Raw genomic sequence first — 21,790 nt, forward strand, 5'->3', positions numbered from 1 at the left:
ACATATTTGCCTCGGTTGTTACCAGCATGTCTTTTTTTCTGTTTTATTTTTCTTACAGGGTCTGACATGAACAGCTCACATTGCTGCTTTGACTGCATGTTAATAAAATATCCATCCTTAATTTACCAAAATAGCCTTTCGGGCTTTGTTGCCATGGAGACAGTGTGATAAAACCACTCACACGGCAGCTATTGAACAGTGAAATCAATTTATTTGAGCCAGAAATAGCAGGAAGCTGAGTAGTTTGATGCTGCATTTAAAAACATGGCGTGAACAAAAATAAAACAGGATTTAGTCATGCACAAGCTTAATGCCAGCGGACCTTCCACTCAACCGGAAATCTGCGCGATTCTGCTCTCTCACATCATTCAATAACGCACACATGCAGAAAGGGGCACGGGGTCACCCTATGGATGGCATTAGATTCTGTACCATAGCAGGGTGTTACTGGACTAGTAACCTGGAGACTGGGAATGTAAGGTTCGTATGCCTCCAGACCAGCTGGAGAATGTAAATTCAGTGAATGAACTAAATCTGTGATAAAGCATTCGTCTCAGTAATGGTGACCGTGCTTGTTGTAAAAACCTATCTAGCTCACAAATGTCTTTTACAGAAGGAAATCTGCTATCTTTACCCAGTCTGGCCTGCATGTGACTCCAGACCCATAGCAACTTTCTAGCTGGTTAGCACTGCTGTCTCACAGTGACAGGGACCTGGGTTCGATTCTATCCTCGATGTAGAGTTTGCACATTCTTGCCACGTCTGCACATGTTTCTCTGAGTGCTCCGGTTTCCTTCCACAGTCCAAAGATGTGCACGTTAAATGGATTGGCCATGCTATATTGCCCATGGTGTCCAGGGGTGTGCTGGCTAGGTGGGTTAGCCATGGGAAATGCAGGGTTATGGGGATAGGGTGGTCTGGTTGGATGCTCCTCAGAGAATTGATGTGGACGACTCGATGGGCCAAAAGTCCTGCTTTCACACTGTAGACATTCGAAGATTATAAGTTTATTCTGCAATGACCAAGCAAGCCATTCCGTCACATTCAAGGCAGCTCACGACCATCTTCTCAAGGGCAATTAGGGATGGGTAACAAATGCAGGTCTTGCTACTAATGTGCACACACCTCTCTTGACAGAACAAAGTAATAAAATTATAAAATATTTTATGTGTATTATGTAATAGTGATGTTTATGTTCAGTTCTGTTCTCAAGAAGAGTTATATTGGACTCAAAACGTTAACTCTGTTTTCTCTTCACAGATGCTGCTGGGCCTGCTGAGGTTCTCCTGCAATTTCTGGTTTTGTTCAATGTGGATATTGTGGATGGTTCAGCATTTAGTTTCAATGTGTTCTCGCTATCGTTATGGAGGCAAATGCAGCAACAGCCAGTCAGTGCTCAGCAAGATCCCATCTACAGCTTTGAGATAAATGATAAGTTGTTGATGATTGGGAAATTAGCATGCAAAAGATTATCAACTGGAAGACAGCCTAGGATTTTCTTTGACTCAAAGTCACACTGGAGGAATCCATTGATCCAGTTTTGAAACTCTGCTTATACCTACAACAGTTCTAAAGCATAAATTCCCCTGATCAGCAGAAAGAAAATTGTAACATTAAGGGGATTAATTATTACAATAAGCTCAAAAGACTGAGGGTTAATTGGATTGAGGTAGCAGAGCTAATTAAGGGAATAGACTGCATTCCAGTTGACAGTATGCTCCATTTAAACAGGTTAAGGAGGAGCAGGGTTCAGCATTGTTCAGGCCAAAGGAAGTTAGATGGTGAGAAGTGGTTCTTTTGCAGTCTGTCATTTCGTGTGGCGAACACTATTTCACTGAATTCCTTCTGTCGGGACCCTGTTTCTGATTGAGATCGAGATCATCCTTTATAACGGAAATTCAGGACCAACTTGATCACCTCGGGGGTGGGGTAAGGAGTGTGTAATGTTGGAGAAGAATTTCCCAGACTTTCCTTCCACACTCCCTTCCTGCATTGACTGGGCTTTCTATCTGGCTTCCCAGTTTTACAAAGTGCCTGCATGGGCTCAGGGCGTGGGACAGGCTGATTGACCTGTGCATTATTTTCTATTCAACAATTTTCCTTGGGATTGAGATGGATCACCAGAAAGTGTGGACAATGTATAAACCTGTTCAATCTGTAGGATTATCTCCATATTCAGTTGTTCACTGGTTGCTGTCCTGTTTTTTAATTCGCTTATGGGATGTGGGTTTTGCTGGCAAAGCCAGCATTTATTGCCCATCCCTAATTGCCCTTGAACTGAGTGGCTTGCTGAGCCAATTTAGAGGGCAGTTAAAAGTCAATCACATTCTTGTGGGTCTGGAGTCACATGTAGGCCAGCCCAGGGAAGGGTATTATTGAACGAAATGTTTCCCTGAAAGACATTGTTGAACCAGATGGATTTTAACAACATTGACAATGGTTGCATCACTATCTTTAGGCTAGCTTACAATTCCAGGTTCTTGTGGAATTTATCTCCATGGTGAGATTCAAACTCATGTTCCCAGAACATTAAACCCTGGGGTTCTGGATTACGAGTTGACATTTTACCATCGACTCCCCATTTTCCACTCTTAAAAACATATGCTCCTGAAACGAGTGTCTTAGAAGATGTTGTCAATGTCCAGGGGATGTATGCAGAGGCAAGGGACAGGAACATCTTATAAATAATTAATCATGGTGACTGTATCCATCTAAAGAGTGAGCGTTTCTGCTCCAAGAATACTCCCAGTATTCTCTGCTCTTCACTGGCCAACCTCATGTCTCACTGCTCCTAATGTTCTGTTTATTGGTTTCCCACTCCCCTCTTGTGGGTTTCCAGAGTCAAGCTCCACTCCCTTGCTGTGTCGGATTTACTTTACCACAGACCCACCTTCTGTCTCTTGTTAATGTCCCTTCTTCCTATTCCTCCTGCTTCCAGTCCGTGTGCAGGCGGGAAACTGAGCAGGAAGTCTGTAAACATTATCATCAAACGTCATCACCTCAGAAGTAGCACAGTGACTGAGACTATTTTTGGATCGTGGATGCTTGTTGAGTTTTGTTCGGATGAATTGGGAGGTGTTTCCTTTTGTAGTAAGTATTTCATGGCACAGACGGAGGCCAGTCTGACCATTCTGCCTGTGCTGGCTTTTTGGAAATTTGTTTCAGTAAACTCAGGGCATGCAATCTTTTCCCTTTGAGTATTTGTCTGACTTCCACTTTATGACGGGTACCTACTGAATCTGCTACCACTGCCCTTTCAGGCAACACATTCCAGATCTCGATAACATAGTGTGAAGCTGGAGGAACACAGCAGGCCAGGCAGCATCAGAGAAGCAGAAAAGCTAACGTTTGGAGTCAGGACCCTTCTTCAGATTCATCAGAAAAACATCATCCTTATGGTTATCCAGCCCATGATCTTATTGCTAATGATGCAACTGCATCGATGGTGGGAGCAAAGCAGCTGGCCATTCATTGTATCATCCTTGGTATCAAGGAGCCCCTATCTGTATAACCAGTGACATCAATGAGCCAGTTATCAGGTGAATGTCACCATTCTGCATTTCACATTGAACTCCTGACTGACATTTCTAAGAAACCTAAGCTGCTCCCATTCTTCTAACTCAGGTACATTTCTGTTTATTTAAAGCTTGAACAAAATGTTTTGAATGAATCATAGCAAAAGACATGTTATTTTATTCATTCATTGGATTTGGGCATTGTTTGCTGGATCAGCATTTTATTGCTATCCCTAGTTGCCCTTGAGAAGGTGGTGGTGAGCTGCCTTCTTGTATTGTTGCAGTCTATGTGCTGTAGGTAGACCCACAATGCTGTTAGGGAGGGAGTTCTAGGATTTTGACCCAGTGATACTGAATGAACAGCGATATATTTCCAAATCAGGATGGTGAGTGGCTTGAAGGGGAAAAAGGGGATCCCTTGTCATTCTGGGTGATAGTGTGTGTGGGTTTGGAGGGCTATCTAAACAGCCTTGCAGTATTGCTACAGTGCTCCCTGTGGATGGAATCTCAGTGCTGGAGCTCATGAATATTGAAGATGGTTAATAGGTTGCCCTCCAAGCAAACTTAGACTGAAATGGGCAAGACTTTCTGAGTCGAGTTTAGTTTGGATCTACTGCACAAATTCAGCAATAACATACTGTTGGAGTGAAATGTTGCTTTTGTGCAGCTAACTAGAGCAACACAGCTCGAACAGCAATTTTATTTATTTCTGTGTTTAATCAGAAGTTTGAATTTGTTATGTGTAAACTGTTTATAAACAACAGTAAGTGCCATTAACCTTGTTGACAATGATTCATGGGCTAAGTAACCATGAATGACACCAACCACAAACTAAGCAGAAACCTGATATAGAGTCATGGTCATACAGCATGGAAACCGACACTTCGGTTCAGCTAGTCCATGCCGAACATAATCCCAAATTAAATTAGATCCACTTGCCTGCTCCTGGCCCATATCCCTACAAACCTTACCCATTCACATACTTATCCAAATGTCTTTTCAACATTGTAATTATACCCACATCCACCATTTACTCAGCAAGTTCATTCCACTATCTGTGTAAAAATTGCCCACATGTCTTTTTTTCAAATCTCTCTTCTCATCTTAAAAAAGTCTTGAAATTCCCAACCTATGGAAAAGACCTTTAACACTATCTATATTCCTCATTATTTTATGAACTTCTATAAGGTCGCCTCTCAACCTCCTACAATTAAGTGAAAAAAGTCCCAGCCTATCCATTCTTTCTTATAATTTTATAACTGTTACATAATGGGAACCAAAAGCAATTCCTCGGCTCTGCATACTCATCAACTATACATCACAGTCTCCCTCAATCAGGTATTTTAATTATTTCGCTGCAGCACAGAAGTTTGTAAAATCATGAGGGCCATGGATAAGGTGAATAGCCACGGTCTTTTTCCACAGGGTAGGGGAGTCCAAACTAGAGGGCATAGGTTTATGCTGAGAGGGGAAAGATTTAAAAGGGACCTCAAGAAGCCAGAGGAAGTTGTGGAGGCTGGTACAACATTTAAAAGGCATGTGGATGGGTATATGAATAGGATGGGTTTTTGAGGGATATGGACCAAATGCTGGCAAATGGGACTAGATTAATTTAGGATATCTGGTCAGCATGAATGAGATGGGCTGAAGGGTCTATTTCCATGCTATACATTTCTATGACTCTATGACTCTATTTCAACACTGAAAAAGGAATAATAGTTTAAAAACCAACAAATAGATTGTTAGTTCGCAGATCCAAAATCAGTGGACAGTATGACAAGCGACAGAGAGAGAAAGGTAGGAATTATATTGTGTGTTGGTCTTTGGGGCTGAAATTGGCCTGTACAGCTCCTGAAGTTTGGGTATCACGGCAGCCTAACGTAGCAGTGGGGCAGCCTATCAGATCTGCTTAGGCCTTTGTCCCACTAACAAATTCACAGACGCCTTTAAGTCTCACATAGACAGACACCATTTCTCATGGAAATGTTAACAAGGGGCCTTACGCTGTTGCAGGACCCTTGGAGAGCTGTATCATTGACGTGGGAAGCAAGCATTGTGTCTTCTATCGTCTACCCACTCATTATTCTCCTCCCAAAACCGACGTCCACTCTTTAGCAGTCTAACTTGATCTAAAAAAGTGCCGATGAAAGCTGATGTTTGCATTAAAACTGCAGGGTAATTCTGGAAACGAGAAAAAAAACTCAACGAAATTTTCCAATCTGAATTTTCTATTCCGCTAAATATTTAATATTCAGATCTAATCAGAAAAAAAAGGGAGGATCACAGTTCATGGAAATAAGCCTGAGTTAGCCTTGCATAGAACTGGCGAACGGATCAAGGATTCGGACGCAGTTAGCTGGGCAGTACGTTGTGCTGGTCCTTTCCACCTCTCAGTCAAGCTGCCAGTATAGTGACCAGCAAGGAGCGGAGATGGACCAGGGCAATTCCAATCATCGAAACGGTGTAGATGTTCCCGGCTGCAGTCACTTTCAGTGTCGGTAGGGATTTCGTGCTTAACGTAACAGTCGATCCTGGGCTGACCGTGCTTGCAGCGGAGTAGTTTTGCGCATTCTGGGTACTTGTATTATTTGGCAGGAGCCTTATCATGGATCTGTGGTGGCGATTAACTAAATCTGCCCCGTACTCCTTGTAATTGAACTTCTTGCCGTACCGTGCAGTGATGTGCTCAACCCAATTCAGGTAGGACTTGGTCACAGTGAATACTCCAGGCCACCGCTTCTCATTATCAGTGATCCAACTGACAACCCCAATCAAGAAATACTGCTGCGTGCTGTTAAGTTTGCAAACGAGAGGGCCGCCGCTATCCAAGTGACAACCAATCCGTTCATTCTCTTCAAACTCCATGCACATCATTGTCGGTTGAAGATTGCCACCGAAAACTGTGGTGTTGCATTCTCTGAAGGAGATGATCTTTATAGGTGCATCCTGCAAAGTATCCGTGGTATCTTCACCCGTCTTCATCCAGCCTGTGATTCGACAGTTCAGCCAGATGTTCCCAAAGAAGATCTCATCGTCGGGAAAACACACAGGCATAGCGTACTTCCCGAAGATGATGCGCTCGCTCACCCTCACTAACGCCAGGTCATTTTCCCCTGTTTCCACATCAAACCCATCGTGCAAAATGACGTTCCGCGGGTTGGAGTAGCGTACCCAAGTTTCTGGTGCCAGTTGCTTGTTTAATCCGATGACCACCACAATGTCCTGCAAGCTTTGTGAAATGGGCGGCATGAAGCAATGGGCGGCGGTGATGATCCAGAATTCATTGATGATAGCTCCGCCACAGAAGTGCCTGTTCTCCACCGCCATCTCAATGCTGACTTGCCAAGGCCAGGGGCTGGGCAGGGGTTCCCCTTGGAAAGACTTCTTGACCACCCAGCGAGTTCCACACTTGACATGGTTCTCGGCCAAGAGTGGAGCACCTAAGAGATACATCAGAATCACTAGAGCACTGAGAGAGACAAATGTCATCGCGTGTTTCTCTTAGCACATTCCTTTTGGCCATATGGCGTTGGGCCCTGAAATGAGGCCAGTTTTGGTGTTTTGGCTTGCGTTGGGTTGGGGTGCGCTCTATTCTGGAGGAGGAAGGAAGGTGACACCAGGATGAATGAGTTTTGCATGAGCTGGAGGTTTGTGTTTGTGAGGTCACAGCTCTTTAATATAGCGAGAAGATCATGTGATAAGTCAGCAAGTAATGATATCACCGGGAATTATGATGTCACTGCAGGAGTTGCTTCAGAAGTTAAAGCCTTTTGAACATTTTTATTTTCATTTCCATTTCAGTCCAATCTGCCCCACGACCCAATCAATCATCAGGGTCACCCCTACTTAACCCTTGCCTTGGTGAGCTGCACTCCATACTGAACCCACTCTGGTGTTCAGTTACAGGTTATTTAGCAAAGATGTGATAACGTTCTTTCAGTGACTTACCATTTGCTAGCTGATGATCAAATGGATGGAACACCGCCAACCTGGTTGGCTAGCTACCAGGAGTATCCATTAGTAGCTGGAATACTTAGCTCCAAGAGATGCTGCTTTAAGATCATACAAAAAGTGTAGGGATGCCACAGACAACAGCTTTGGTCATCCACTATTAGATCTGGCTGGAGCACACGAAACAGTCTGGTCTGCTCTCCTCTGCCAGAACTGCTCACATTTCCAGGAACATCCTGGAATGCAAAAATAATGCTTAATTTCTTTTGTCTAATGCAAATCATCTTCTTCACAAGTCATCTCCCCTGGACCCTGAATACTTACCTCTATCAGTATGTGTGAGGACTTCCTTGTCATGAAGAGTGAAGTGTTCCAATCTGCAGCCTGTCATAACTAGTTACCTGGTCACCTCGGATCTAAATTGGAATTGTACTCTTGTTTCTTTCTTATCTCTTCTGGTGCCCTTTATGAACACACCTTGTTGTTTAAACACAACTCCTGCTCCTCCTGTCTGCCAATGTTAACAAATATTGTTAGTGCTTCATGCCCTTCGAGATGTTAGATCAATCTGTCATCATCACCACCACCTGCTCCCCTCCACCCCCCACCCCCCACCACCCCTACCCCCCTGCCCAACAATCATTTCCCATCAGTCTGGAAATGTATGTTCAAATGCCTCCATTCACATTTCTAGCCCTGCCACACAATACCAAAGTACCTCTTACCGAAGTCACCACTGGTACCCTATGTGTTTGTGACAAAAGTCATGTTTTCTTGATTCATTTATGGGATGAGGGTGTCACTGGCTGAGCCAGCATTTATTGCCCATCCTTAGTTGCCCTTGGGAAGATGGGGATGAGCTGACCTCTTGAACTGCTGCAATCCATGTGTTTTTAAAGATGCCCACAGGATGCTGCTAGGTAGGGCGTTCCAGGATTTTGATTGCAGACTAAAGGAATGGCAATGTATTTCCAAGTCAGGATGGTGAGTGGCTTGGAGAGAAACTTGCAGGTGGTGGTGGCCCCAAGTATCTGCTGCCCTTGTCCTTCAAGCATGGCTGAGTTTCTGCAGAACATCTTGTATAGAGTACACAGCTACATAATACTGCCCCATTGGTGCTGGAGTAAATGTATTTTTAATTCATTAAATGGATTGCCAATGAAGTGGGCTGCTTTGTCCTGGATGGTGTCAAACCTCTTCAGTGTTGTTGGAGCTTCACCTATCCAGGCAAGTGAGGAGTATTCCATCACACTCCTGACTTGTGCCTTGTAGACGGTGAGCATGCTTTAAGGTGTCAGGATGTGAGTTACTCATCATAGAATTCCTAGCCTATAACATTTTCTTGTAGCCATAGTGTTTATATACCTAGTCCAATTCAGTTTCTGGTCAATGGTGACACACAGGTTATTGATAGTACGGGATTCAGTGATGGTAGTGCCATCAAATGTCAAGGTTAGATTGTTGAAGATGGTCATTGCCTGACACATGTGGAGCACAAGTGTTACTTGCCATTCATCAGCCAAAGTCTGGATATTTCCCAGGACTTGCTGCATTGGACTTGGACTGGTTCAGTATCTGAGGAGTCGCAAATGGTGCTGAACATTATTCAGTCACTGGCAAGCACCCTGACTTCTGACCTTATGATAGAAGGAAATTCATTGATGAAGCAGCTGAAGATGGTTGGGCCAAACATTCCTTGAGGAACTCCTGAGACAGGTTCTGGGATTGAGATGATTGGGACTGAAAACAATGGCTTTGGTTTTCCCAATATTTAATATGGGAACGTATCTGCACATCCAGTACTGGGTGTCTGTCAAATTTGCAGTATAATTTAGCAACAGTGGAGGAATCAAGAACATTTCCAGTAAGGTACAGCTGGCTATCACCAGCACATGTATCAAAACTGATGCTGCGTTTTTAGATGATGTGACTAAGAGGCCACTTGTAGACAAGAAATAGGAGTGGTCTAGGATAGATGTTTGAGGGACTCCACAGTTAACAGCGCAGGAGCAGGAAGAGATACCATTGCAAGTGACTTTCTGACTACAATGAGATGGATAATAATGGAAACAGGCAAAAAAAACAGTTGTACCCACATCGGTGGAGTCGGTTAAGGACAAGGAGTGGTTTAGTTGTTGTTGTTGTCAGTGGTTTAGCTGACCCTGTCAAAAGCAACTAATGAGTTGAGAAGGACGAAGGGGACAAGTTTACCACAGTCACAGTCACACAGGTTGTCGTATGTAAATTTACTAAAAGCCACTTGTGTATCATAGCATGGTTAAAGGCAATAATGTTTCCCCTTAATAGAGGGATCTGTAACTGGGAGGGGGAGTGAGAAGGGGTGGGGTACAGCTTCAAAGTAAGGAACAGGAGGCTTAGAGATGATTTGAGAACATTTTTTCAGAGATTGGTGGCTATCTGGAACTCACTGCCTACAAAGGTGAAAGAGGCAGGAATCCTCTAGACATTGAAGATTGGAGAGTTCGTGGAGTTCTGGGAAAGCTGAGGATGGACTTTGGAGGTGACAGCATGTTGAAGGAGCGTGGTGAGGAAAGCAGGGTTGGAGAAGGGGTGATAGTTTGTGAGGAGGCTTCTGAAGAAGAGTCTAGGCCTGAAACGTCAGCCTTCCTGCTCCTATGATGCTGCTTGGCCTGCTGTGTTCATCCAGCTCTACACCTTATTATCTCATAGTTTGTGAGGATGTAGATTTAAGGGCTGTTTTGTTTTGAGAAGAGTGATGCCAGATGATCGCATATGGGCAGTGCTATTCCCTGTAACAGTTGTACTGCACCATGACTTAGCCTCTTTACTCAGGCTTGACTCACACGACAGAGTTTAGTAAGATGCCGAAGTGTTTGGAGGATTGCAGGCCAGCGCAGAAAGCATTGGAAGAGGTGATTCTGGAGTTAACAAACACATCTGTGAGGTTTTCAGCAGCAACTGGACTGAGGTAAATTTGGAGTCAGGTGCAAGGTTGCAAGCTCTGTGACTTAACCTGACATTGTAGTCAGGGAGTGAGATATTGTTCATGATGATATACAAATCTAACGATTTATTTCAATTTTTTTAAGCAACCATTCAGTTTTCATTGACTGTCACATTTTCCTTACTACAGTGTGAATGGAATAACATTGTTTGAAAGCCCAAGTTTCAACCCCTAAAATGGAAAGTGGAGAAATATTAATGTAGAAACGTTCACAATGGTTGCTGCTATTCTGTCAATGAGAAACTTCTTGAAGGAACTGGTGGAAGAATTCTTTTGTCCTTTTTCTCATTAAGCATTTTCCAGGAACCTGCTTCTGAATTTTCCATCAAAGATATTATTTAGTGATAAACCCAAGAGAAGGCAAATCGGTAATCAGCTAGAGAGAAATTAGAAAAAGAAAAGTACAATAAATTAATTATTAAAGTATTTCAAAATGTATTTTAATTACAACAATAATTAAGTCCTGAAAGAATGAAATTACATATTTGTAAAACTTAATTGTTAGTGTCAGAAATGTTGTTTGACAGTAATTAAATTCAGTAGATGTACTCAGGCTCAAATACTGACACAAAGGAAGAGAGAGAATAAGAAAGGAATCTGAAAAAAAAGAACAGCATTCCAAAAGATGGTAATGAACTAAAAGTAAAAAGAGAAAAATATCTTAAACTATTTCTGAACTCTGTTGGTACACTTTGTCATTGAATTATGTACTTCTTTTGTGAAATTTAGATGCTTCTGAAAGTTAAGCAAACTATTACTGTTAAAATCAACTGCCAGTTTTGTTGCACCCACAAGTTGTTCAATTATTTTCATGTAGATTACAGTGTACCTTACTATTAAACCGATATTACACTGGAATGAACTTGGGAATTGTTGATTGTAAACCACATATAATCTTCAGCTCTTCTTCTCTGTGTAGCTTGTAGCTTTTCTTTCCTCTGGATGAAAAATGCACCACCTACACCATATAGTTTCAGCTTTGTAGGCTATCACTTCTGGCTCACAAGCATCCAATCTGACAGGATAGAGATGCTCACTCCTGTATCAAGCTTAAAATTAACAAGATGTAAATATGTTATGTGAAACTTGAGATGGTTGCATCACTAGTTTTGTTTAAATAAGCAACATTTTTCAGAAACATTAGCATATACACCTGGACCAAGTGCTGGAAAACGGGACTTGTGTAGATTTAGAGATTTGGGGGGCAGCATGGTGTCTCAATGATTAGCACTGCTGCCTCACAGCACCAGAGACCCAGGTTCAATTCCAGCCTTGGGCTGTGTGGTATTTGCACATTCTCCCTGTGTCTGTGTGGGTTTCCTCTGGGTGGTCCGGTTTCCTCCTACATGCTAAAGATGTACATGTTAGGTGGATTGGCCATGCTAAATTGTCCTAAGTGCCCAGGGATGTTTAGCTTAGGTGGATTGGCCATGAGGAAATGCAGGTCTATAGGAATAGGGTACAGGGTGGGATGCTCTTCAAAGGGTCACTGTGGACCTGCTGGGCTGAATGGCCTGTTCCACACTGTAGCAATTCTAGAGTTTTATTTGTCAGTGCAGACTGAATGAACTAAACAGCCTCTTCTGTACTGCATGATTCTATCATTCTATGACAAGACTCAATAGGAATGCACAATAGGAACACTCCCTGATATCATGTGTAGTAGCACTTCCATCTGAGTTCAAATCCCACTCCAGAGGATTGAGCACAAAACATCAAACTGAAAATCTATTTTCTTGTCCTTATTAGACAATGCATTGAATATCAAAGTAAGGGGGTTATGAGAGAACTCTATATAGCATTATTTATAGGCCACATGTGGAGTACAGTGTGCAGTTCTGGTTTCCATGCTAAAGGAAGGATGTGATTGCACTGGAGGGGGGATGCACAGGATGTTACCTGGGATGGGATGAATCAGCTATGGAAAGAAAGTGGAGAGCAGACTAGGCTGAGGGAGGATCTGACTGAGGTCTACAAAGTTCTGAGGGGCATAGACAGTATCAAAAGGTAATAATGTTTCTCCTTTGTACAGGGGTCAATAACCAGGAGCTCCACAGCTTTAATGTAAGGAGCAGGAGGTTTAAAGATGATTTGAGGACTTTTTTTTGACTCAGATGTTAGTGGCCATCTGGAACACACTGCCTAAAAGTGTCGTAGAGGCTGGAATCCTCAAGACATTTAAGAACTATTTAGATGAGCATTTGAAACGTCAGAACATGCAAGGCTATGGGTCAAGTGCTGGAAAATGGGATTAGAATAGATTGCTATTTGATAACCAGTGCATACACAATGGGCTGAACGGCCTGTTTCTATGATATAAAAATTCTATGATTTAATGATCCTATCAACAACCAGCACTAACATTTTTTTCTGGCGATATTCATGCATGTTTCCAGTACAGAAATGTCATTTCATGCAGTAAGTGTCTCAGTGAGATACTGTTAGCATGTTGCTTCTGGAGGAACAGAGGATTTCAGACAGCAGACTGCTGATATCTGTACTTATGTGCTCATCTGCAATCGCTGGAAGACGTGGTCTGATTTCCACATTGGTGAGGACTGTTACCATTACATCTCCGGCAGTCTGGTGTGCTGAGGTTTCACGGCCAGCAGATGGTGCTGCTATACATGTTAGAATCAACAAACAGAAACTGGGCCAATTTATCAATTATCCGAGGATCTCTCAGTGCTGCAGATCCTCTGATCCTTTGTCTATTGATCCAACTTGCCTTAAGGGGAGGCAATGGCCTAGTGGAATTATTGCTGGACTGTTAATCCAGAAACATAGGGAATGTTCTGGGGACCTTAGAGATAAAAAAACTGCAGATGCTGGAATTCAGTCCTGCAGGAGGGTAATACCCAAAATGTTGACTTCTCCTTTCCTCCAGGTGCTTGTTGTGTTCTTCCAGCCTCCTGTTTGTCTATCCTTGGGTTCAAACCTTGCCATGGTGGAATTTGAATCCATTTTTTCAAAAGATGTGGATTTAAGAGTCTAACAATGACCACAAATCCATTGTCGATTGTCAGGAAATGCCTATCTGGTTCACTAATGTCCTTTAGGGAAGGAAACTGTCATCCTTACCTGATCTGGCCTACATGTAACTCCAGACCCACAGCAATGTGGTTGATTCTCAGCTGCCCTCTGGGCAATTAGGGATGGGGAGTAAATGCTGCCTAGCCAGCAATGCCCTCATCCTGTGAATGAATACAAAAAAAGTGATTTCATGTAATTCACCTCAACTGTTCTGTAGTGGATTGCTCCCTATAACCACAGTTTCCATAAAGAAGTTTCTCACCCGAATTCTCCGGTAAATTTCCACTCAATCTTTCCTTTCCTTGAGAAAAGATCCTCAGTCTGTTCCACCACTCCTAAAAGGTACAGCCTCTTAGTTCTGGTCGTATAATTAGACAAATCAGCTACAGAAGTAAGATGCCACATGGAATGAATAACCAGGTGAACTATTTATAATTATGTTGACCAAGGGATGGATATTGTCAATGTGTTGCTCCATAAGAAGCAAGTGTATCAGATTTTCTATGATTCTCTACAACTAGTTCAGTCACTCACTGTTTCCAGTCACGCGGAAATAGCAAGAACAACAGATGCTGGAGTCACAGTTAATACAGTGTGGAGCTGGAGGAACACAGCAGGTAAGCCAGCATCAGAGGAGCAGGAAAGGCGACATTTCAGGTTAGGTCCCTTCATCAGGACTGGGGAGGGGGAAGGGAGCTCAGAAATAAATAGAGGGAGGGGAATGGGCTGGGTGAACGTAGGTGGGATGGTGATAGGTGAGTGCAGGTAGGCAGTGGTAGGGATTGGCCAGTGAGGTGGGAGGGGCAGATAGGTAGGAGAGAAGATGTACAGGTTGTGTCAGGTCAAGGAGGTGGGGATGAGAGGGAGGGTTGGACATGGGATGAGGCTGGGGTTGGGGCGGATTTTGAAACTGGTGAATTCTATGTTGAGGCCATCGGACAGTAGGCTCCCGATACAGAATATGAGGTGCTGTTCTTCCAGTTTACGTGTGTCCTTATTGTGACACTGGAGGAGGCCCAGGATGGACATGTCACCCAAGAGTGGGAGGGGGAGTTAAAGTGGTTGGCGACTGGAAGGTGCTGTAGATTATAGTGAACAGAGCACAGATGCTCCACGAATTGGTTACCGAGTCTGCGCTTGGTCTCACCAAGGACCGCAACATCCCCCCTCCAGTGATTTGTAATGCTCTCAACCGCATCTCTTGCATTTCCCACACTTCTGTCCTCAAACCTTCTCCTCCTAACAAAAATAAGGACAGAGTCCCCCAGTCCTCACATACCAACCCCCCCAACCTCCACATCCAGCGGATCATCCTCCACCAATTCTGCCACCTGCAATCCGACCTCACCACTAAAGAGATATTTCCCTCCCCAACCCTGTCTGCTTTCCACAGGGACCGTTCACTCCACGATTCCCTCGTCCGCTCCACACTCCCCACTAACCCCACCAGCCCCGGCACCTTTCCCTGCAATGACAGGAGGTGCTACACCTGCCCCTACACCTCCCCCCTCACCTCCATCCCAGGCACAAAACATTCTTTCCAAATCCGACAGGGGATCACCTGTACATCCTGCAACCTGGTCTACTGTATTCGTCGCTCCTGATGTAGCCTCCTCTACATCGCTGAGACCAAGCGCAGACTCGGTGACTGATTCGTGGAGCATCTGCACTCTATACGCTATAATCAAGAACACTTTCTGGTTGCCAACCGTTTTAACTCCCCCTCCCACTCCCTGGGTGACATGTCCATCCTGGGCCTCCTCCAGTGTCACAATGATACCACACGGAAACTGGAGGAGCAGCACCTCATATTCCACCTCGGAAGCCTACAGCCCGATGGCTTCAACATAGAATTCACCAGTTTCAAAACCTCCCCACCCCCACCCCCATCCCATGTCCAACCCTCCTTCTCGTCCCTGCCTCCTTGACCTGACACAACCTGTCCACCTTCTTTCCCATTTGTCTGCCCCACCCTTCCCATGACTTATCTCCACAACCCCCTACCTGCATCCACCTATCACCATCCCACCTACCTTACCCCAGCCCCAAATCCACCCCCCCCATTTATTTCCCAGCTCCCTTCCCCCTCTCCAGTCCTGATGAAGAGTCCTGACCTGAAACATCAACTCTCCTGCTCCCCTGATGCTGCCTGACCTGCTGTGCTCCTCCAGCTCCACACTGTATTGACTCAGCTGTTTCCATATTGTTCCATGCAATTGTCTACAGCAAAGAATCAAATCAATGAACATGAAGGAAATTGTCATGCAGTAGTTTAAGAAAGCCTCATGGAATCTCTCTGAAATTAGCATGATGGTCTCTTGGAATGAAATTATTATTATAATTCAAGGCTCATGTTGGTATCACTGCTTTCACATCCTCAGGGATATCTTCAATACTGCACAGCCAAAAAATCATCCTTGAATCTGAGCACAGCAAGGACCCTAAGACAAATGTCTTTGATGAATAATAAACATTGAGCAGGACCTTCCTGGTCTTCTTCAATAATGTGAGGAGTTCTTTCTGCATATGACCAAGCAGTTTACTTTCTCAGTCGAAGGGAGGGGAACTAGCAAATGGTGGAGTTCCCATGTATCTGCTGCCCTTGCCATTCTAGGTGGAAGTGGCCGCTGGTTTGGAAGGTGATGTCTAAGGAGCTTTGGTGAATTTCTATGGTGCATCTTATAGACGGTACACACTGCTTCCACTGAGCATTGGTGGTGGAGGGAGAGGATGCTTGTGGATGTGGTGCCGATTTAGCGGGCTGTTCTATCCTGGATGGTATCAAGCTTCTTGACTTTTGTTGGAGCTGCACTCAAATGGGAAATATTCCATCACACTCCTGACTTGTGTCTTGTAGGTGGTGGACAGGCTTTGGCGAGTGAGGAGGTGAGTTACTAGTCGCAATATTCCTAGCTTCTGAACTGCTCTTGTAGCCACTGTGTTTATGTGGTGCGTCCAGTTGAGTTTGTGGTCAAGGGTAACCCCAGTATGTTGATAGTGAGGGATTCATTGACGATAACACCATTGAATGTCAAGGGGTGGTCGTTAGATTGTCTCTGATTGAAGATGGCCATGGCCTAGCATTTGTGTGGCATGAATGTTACTTGCCACTTGTCAGCCTGGATATTATCCATTTCTTGTACCATTTGAACACGAGCTGCTTCAGTGTCTGAGGAGTCGCGAATGATGCTGAGCATTGTACAATCACCTCTGACCTAATGATGGAGGGGATGTCATGGATGAAGCAGCTGAAGATGGTTGGGCCTAGGACACTATCCTAAGGAACTCCTGCAGAGATGTGCTGGAGCTGAGATGACTGACCTCCAACAACCACAACCATCTTCTTATATGCCAGGAATGAACCAAACCAGCGGAGAGTTTGCCCCTGATACCCATTGATTCCAATTTTGCTAGAACTCCTTGAATGGGGGAAAATGCAGGGCATGGCATTGCAGATTGTGCTGGAGTACAATTCTGCTGCTGTTGATGGCCCACAGTGCCTCATGGATACTCAGTCTTGAGTTGCTAGATCTGTGCAAAGTCTGTTCCATTTAGCACGGTGATAGTGCCACACAACATGATGGAGGCTGTTCTCAATGTGAAGGTGGGACTTTGTCTCCACAAGGACTGTGCGATGGTCACTCTTACCGATACTGTCATGGACAGATGCATCTGCAGCTGGCAGATTGGTAAGGATGAGGTCAAGTATGTTTTTCCCTCTTGTTGGGTCCCTCACCACCTGCCGCAGACCCAGTCTAGCAGCTATGTCCTTTAGGACCTGACCAGCTCAATCAGTAGTACTGCTGCTGAGCCACTCTTGGTGGAGGACATTGTAATTCCCCTCCCAGAGTACATTTTGCACCTTTGCCACCCTCGGTGCTTCCTAAAGTGAAGTTCAACATGGAGGAGTACAGATTTATCAGCTGAGGGAGGACGGTATGTGGTAATCAGCAGGAGGTTTCCTTAATCAGGTTTAACTTGAAACCATGAGAATTCATGGGGTCCAGAGTCAATGTTGAAGACTCCCAGAGCAACTCCCTATCGACTGTATCCCACTGTGCTGCTACCTCTGCTGGGTCTTTCCTGCCTGTGGGACACAACATATCCTGGGATAGGGATGGTAATGATGGTGTCTGGGATATTGTCGGTAAAGTAGGATTCCATGAGTATGACTATGTCACGCTGTTGCCTGACTTAGTCCGTGAGACAGCTTTCCCAATTTATCTAAACCTTACTAAATCGTTTTTATCTGGTTTACCTTGTTCTAGATTCTTTTCAAATTTTATGATGAGTCACAGAAGCTTACTTTTCCCCTGACCTCTCCTAACAGCATTTGCCGTCTCCTTAGGCAGTTATTAAAGCTCCAGCCTCAATGAAAAGGAAGGAAAAGAAAAAGGTATGGGCTTGTGCTCAAAATCAGATGAATTTACAGCTGAACAACATTTAAAACTGAACCAGGGAAGTTGAAGTAATGAAACACATTCACACATGCTCAACACACACATGTGCACATACACAGGCATAAAACACACAGACAGACAGACAGGAAATATACAGTCAGACAAACAGACACATAGACATAAGTAATGCAAATACGCACACAATATAGACAAACATGAGAAGCACAAAACATAAGACAGACATACACACACAAAGAACAAACACAGACGCACACATACACACAGAGGAACAAAACACACAGACATAAACACACAGAGAGGCAACACATAAACACAGGTAAGACAGCCACAGACACACACAAAAACACAAAACACACAGATGGACAGACAAACAGACACAAGTACAGACAGACTCACAGACACATAGACAGACACAAACACACACATAAGCATAATTAGATATACACACCCACACACAGGCACACATGCAAAGAACATACAGGCAGACACATATATACAGACAGATATGCACAACATGCACAAAACACACACCTCCCTTACTTATTCCTTCACTTCAGGCACTGTGGGTCTACTGACAGAATGTGAACTGCAACGGTTCAAGAAGTCAGTTCACCCCCACCTTCTCAAGGACAACTAGGACGGGGCAACAAATACTGGGCCAGCCAGTGATGCCTACATCCTGTGAATGAACAAAAATAAGACAGACAAAGTGACACACACAAGACATGCACACACACACACACATGTACAGAAGACAGATACACAGACACACATAGACACACAGACACAGATACACTTACACACACATGTACAAAACACAGAGACAGACAGGCACATAGGGACAGACACACACTCACAGTGCACACACACAGACATACACAAACACATACAGGCACAGATATGCACATAGACAGATACAAACTCACAAACAGATACATTCACAGACATATATATGCATGTAAAAGAACCATAGCTAACAACACCTCACACAAATACACAACCTCAGAGACTCACAGCAGCCCCAACCCCCACAAATATAACCCCAAACAAATTTACAGTCTCCCCTACACACAAACAACCAAATAAACACACACACATGTAAACACACAGAAATAGCCCACCCTATAGTACACACACAGAACAGGCAGAAATAAAATACACAATGAAGTATATAAATAAAAGTAAAGATGGATTAAATATCCAAGATTATGTAACGTATTACATGCCAAATTTCTCTTTACAAATATTATTGTAAAGTGATTTGAAACATTTTATTCCAATAAGGGTGTATCGTTAAAAAATGTTGTTACAAGTCAAACACAGTTCCCTAACTTAAATATTTTAATTTAAAAGAGCAATCTCTCGAGTTGGAAAATGGGTGTAAAACTTTAGAGGCGCCCAAACAAAAAAACACGAGCATATACCAAACAATGTAGATACTGTCTGCCATCGCCAAGAGGCACTAGGACCCACAGAGAGCCTGTCTCTCTTCCCTTCTCTGACCGCGGTAACAGTGACTGCTGATTCCCTCCTGCTTGTGTTAAAACCGCAGACATGCAGTTCAAAGTCCTGCCTTTCAGGTCAGTTAAGTCTCAGCCTCTGTCATGTCCCGCAGTAGCTGGGCAGAGTTACCAGCAGCTCGCCATCTCTCAGCATGGACCAAGGAACCATCCTGGTAAGGTTCCTCAGGCAGGTACACAACAAAGAGGAGACAATCTCGGGGGAGTTTCTGGTGAGTGTCTTGTTGAGTTTGCTCTGCTAAAGCCGAGCCTGAGGGGCAGGGAAGGTGCTAGTACTGTCCTGAGACAATCTGCCTTGAAGTTAACGTGGGGAACCGACTGAACCGGTTAGAGACAGGAGATAGTCCAGCTGTCCCCCCTCAGACCTGACACAGGGCTTCCTGCTTCTTCATTCAGCACAGGGTCTCGCTGTCGGGTTTCTGCGTTCTTTATTGAATTGTAAAAGTTGAAAGAGGAACAGTTTTCACTGCCATCAGCTAAAGACCGTAAGTGGCTGGGGCGCGGAAGGAGATCGTTCGGCCCATTGAGTGGCTGCCGGTTCTCTATCGAGAGATAGAGCAACGAGCCACTTGTGATTGGGAATTCTGTCTTGCGGATGTTTGCATTCGAGGTTCAGTTTTTACAGGGAAAGTAGAATCTGAGGCAATCTTCATGCTTAGAGGTGTCTGACTATGAGTAATAATTAGTGCCTGCGAGTGTATCTGCAGTATGTACAGGGGAACCCAGGAATATGTGAGTGTAAATACTAGGTCCTTGCCAGCTGGATAGTGAGAATGACCTGGAGTACTGTGTCGCGTTTTGATCTCCTTACATAAGAAAGGAAAAAAGTCACGGTAGAAGCAGTTCAGAGAAAGTTCACTTTGCTGGTTCCTGCTTGCCTGACCGTGAAACATTTTCTGATGAAGGGTCTAGGCCCGAAACGTCAGCCTTCCTGCTCCTATGATGCTGCTTGGCCTGCTGTGTTCATCCAGCTCTACACCTTGTTATCCCGTGAAACATTGAGCAAGTTGGACCTCTATCCGTTAGAGTTTGGATGGATGAGAGGTGATCTTATTGAAATGTGGAAGGTCCTGAGGAGTCTTGACAGGGCTGATGAGAGAGGGTGTTTACCTTTGTGGAGTGGTTCAGAATTGGGAGACACAAATTAAAAATAAGGGGTTTCCTATTTCAGACAGGGACAAAGAGGGATATTTTTCTCTGAGTGAACTGTTAGTCTTTGGAACAAAAACAGAAATTGCTGGCGAAACTCAGCAGGTCTTGCAGTATCTGTGGGAAGAAAGCAGAGTTAATGTTTCAAGTCCGCTGACTCTTCATCAGAATATCATCATTAGTCTTTGGAACTGTCTCACCCAGAAAGCATGGAAGACTGGGACATTGGGTTAGACAGAGTGTTGATCAATGATTACGGGGTACAGGGGTCTGGGAATGGTGGCAGACAGGAAATTGGACCTAAGGCTACAAACATTATCAGCCACAACCTTATTAAATGGCCGAGCAGGCTCTAAAGGCTGAATAGCCTACTCCTGTACTTAATTCTTGAATTCTTGTGTGTACACATTTGCCATTTTTCAGGGGCTTCCTTCCAACGAAAGACTCTATCCCTGGGATTTAACTTTCACTACAAACCTTTTCTATAAAGTGAAACTCATGTATATTCCTGACCAAAGTTACTCCAACCCCTTTTAATTAGGATTTTTGTCAGAAGATAATTTTTTTTCGACACTGTTTGCAGAGCAGTGAAAGTTATAAAATGACAGATCATTAAAGGGATTTGAAGATACTTTTGAAGGTAAGTTACTGATTTATTTTTAGTACTGTGTAGCTATTCACAGACGACTGAACAACATAACGGAAGATCGTTCAAAATGGCTTTCTAGGCCACAGGAACTTCAACAGTATAGCTAGATGACTGATGTAGTCTTGCTAAGAATGTAGAGAATTCAGCCTCATCAAAATGTCCACAAGCTTTCATCTGTACTGTGTAGCGCATGATTATACAACAAAGATCATTTAGCCCATGGTCCACGTTCTGGCTCTTTTTCGGAGCTCATTATTTAGTTCCACTCCCCTGCTCTTTCCCCATCAGCCTGCAAACATTGTTTCTTACCAAATTCTCCTTTTGGAGATCAGTATTAAATCTGCTTCCACTGCCTTTGGAAGAACCACAACACCAGTTCTCCAAACCATCAATTATAAGGAGACATTACATCAACTCACTTTGTATTCCTTGGGTGATTTTGATTTAAGTTTTAGGATTTTGACAGAAATCGACAGGGGAGATAGCAGAGATAGTAGGAACTGCAGATGCTGGAGAATCCGAGACAACGAGGTGCAGGGCTGGATGAACACAGCAGGCCAAGCAGC

At 44.0% G+C, this 21,790-nt stretch overlaps 2 protein-coding genes across 2 annotated transcripts in view; one reads left to right on the forward strand and one right to left on the reverse strand.

Moving 5' to 3' along the window:
- Positions 1 to 5,906: 5,906 nt before the first annotated feature.
- On the reverse strand, positions 5,907 to 7,004 carry LOC125486101 (serine protease 27-like). The gene has a single exon (XM_048612250.1). The coding sequence runs from the start codon at positions 7,002 to 7,004 to the stop codon at positions 5,910 to 5,912; it is 1,095 nt and encodes a 364-aa protein (XP_048468207.1). The 3' UTR covers positions 5,907 to 5,909.
- A 12,450-nt stretch (positions 7,005 to 19,454) lies between these two features.
- LOC109931446 (tyrosine-protein phosphatase non-receptor type 22-like) overlaps positions 19,455 to 21,790 on the forward strand; it is a 96,731-nt gene continuing 94,395 nt past the window's right edge. Inside the window, exon 1 of the mRNA XM_048612261.1 lies at positions 19,455 to 19,638. Within this exon, the coding sequence (XP_048468218.1) occupies positions 19,561 to 19,638 (78 nt within the window). The 5' untranslated portion in view covers positions 19,455 to 19,560. The remainder of the gene's footprint in view (positions 19,639 to 21,790) is intronic.

The sequence above is a fragment of the Rhincodon typus genome, chromosome 25 (genome assembly GCF_021869965.1).
Source record: "Rhincodon typus isolate 14 chromosome 25, sRhiTyp1.1, whole genome shotgun sequence".
NCBI lineage: Eukaryota > Metazoa > Chordata > Chondrichthyes > Orectolobiformes > Rhincodontidae > Rhincodon > Rhincodon typus.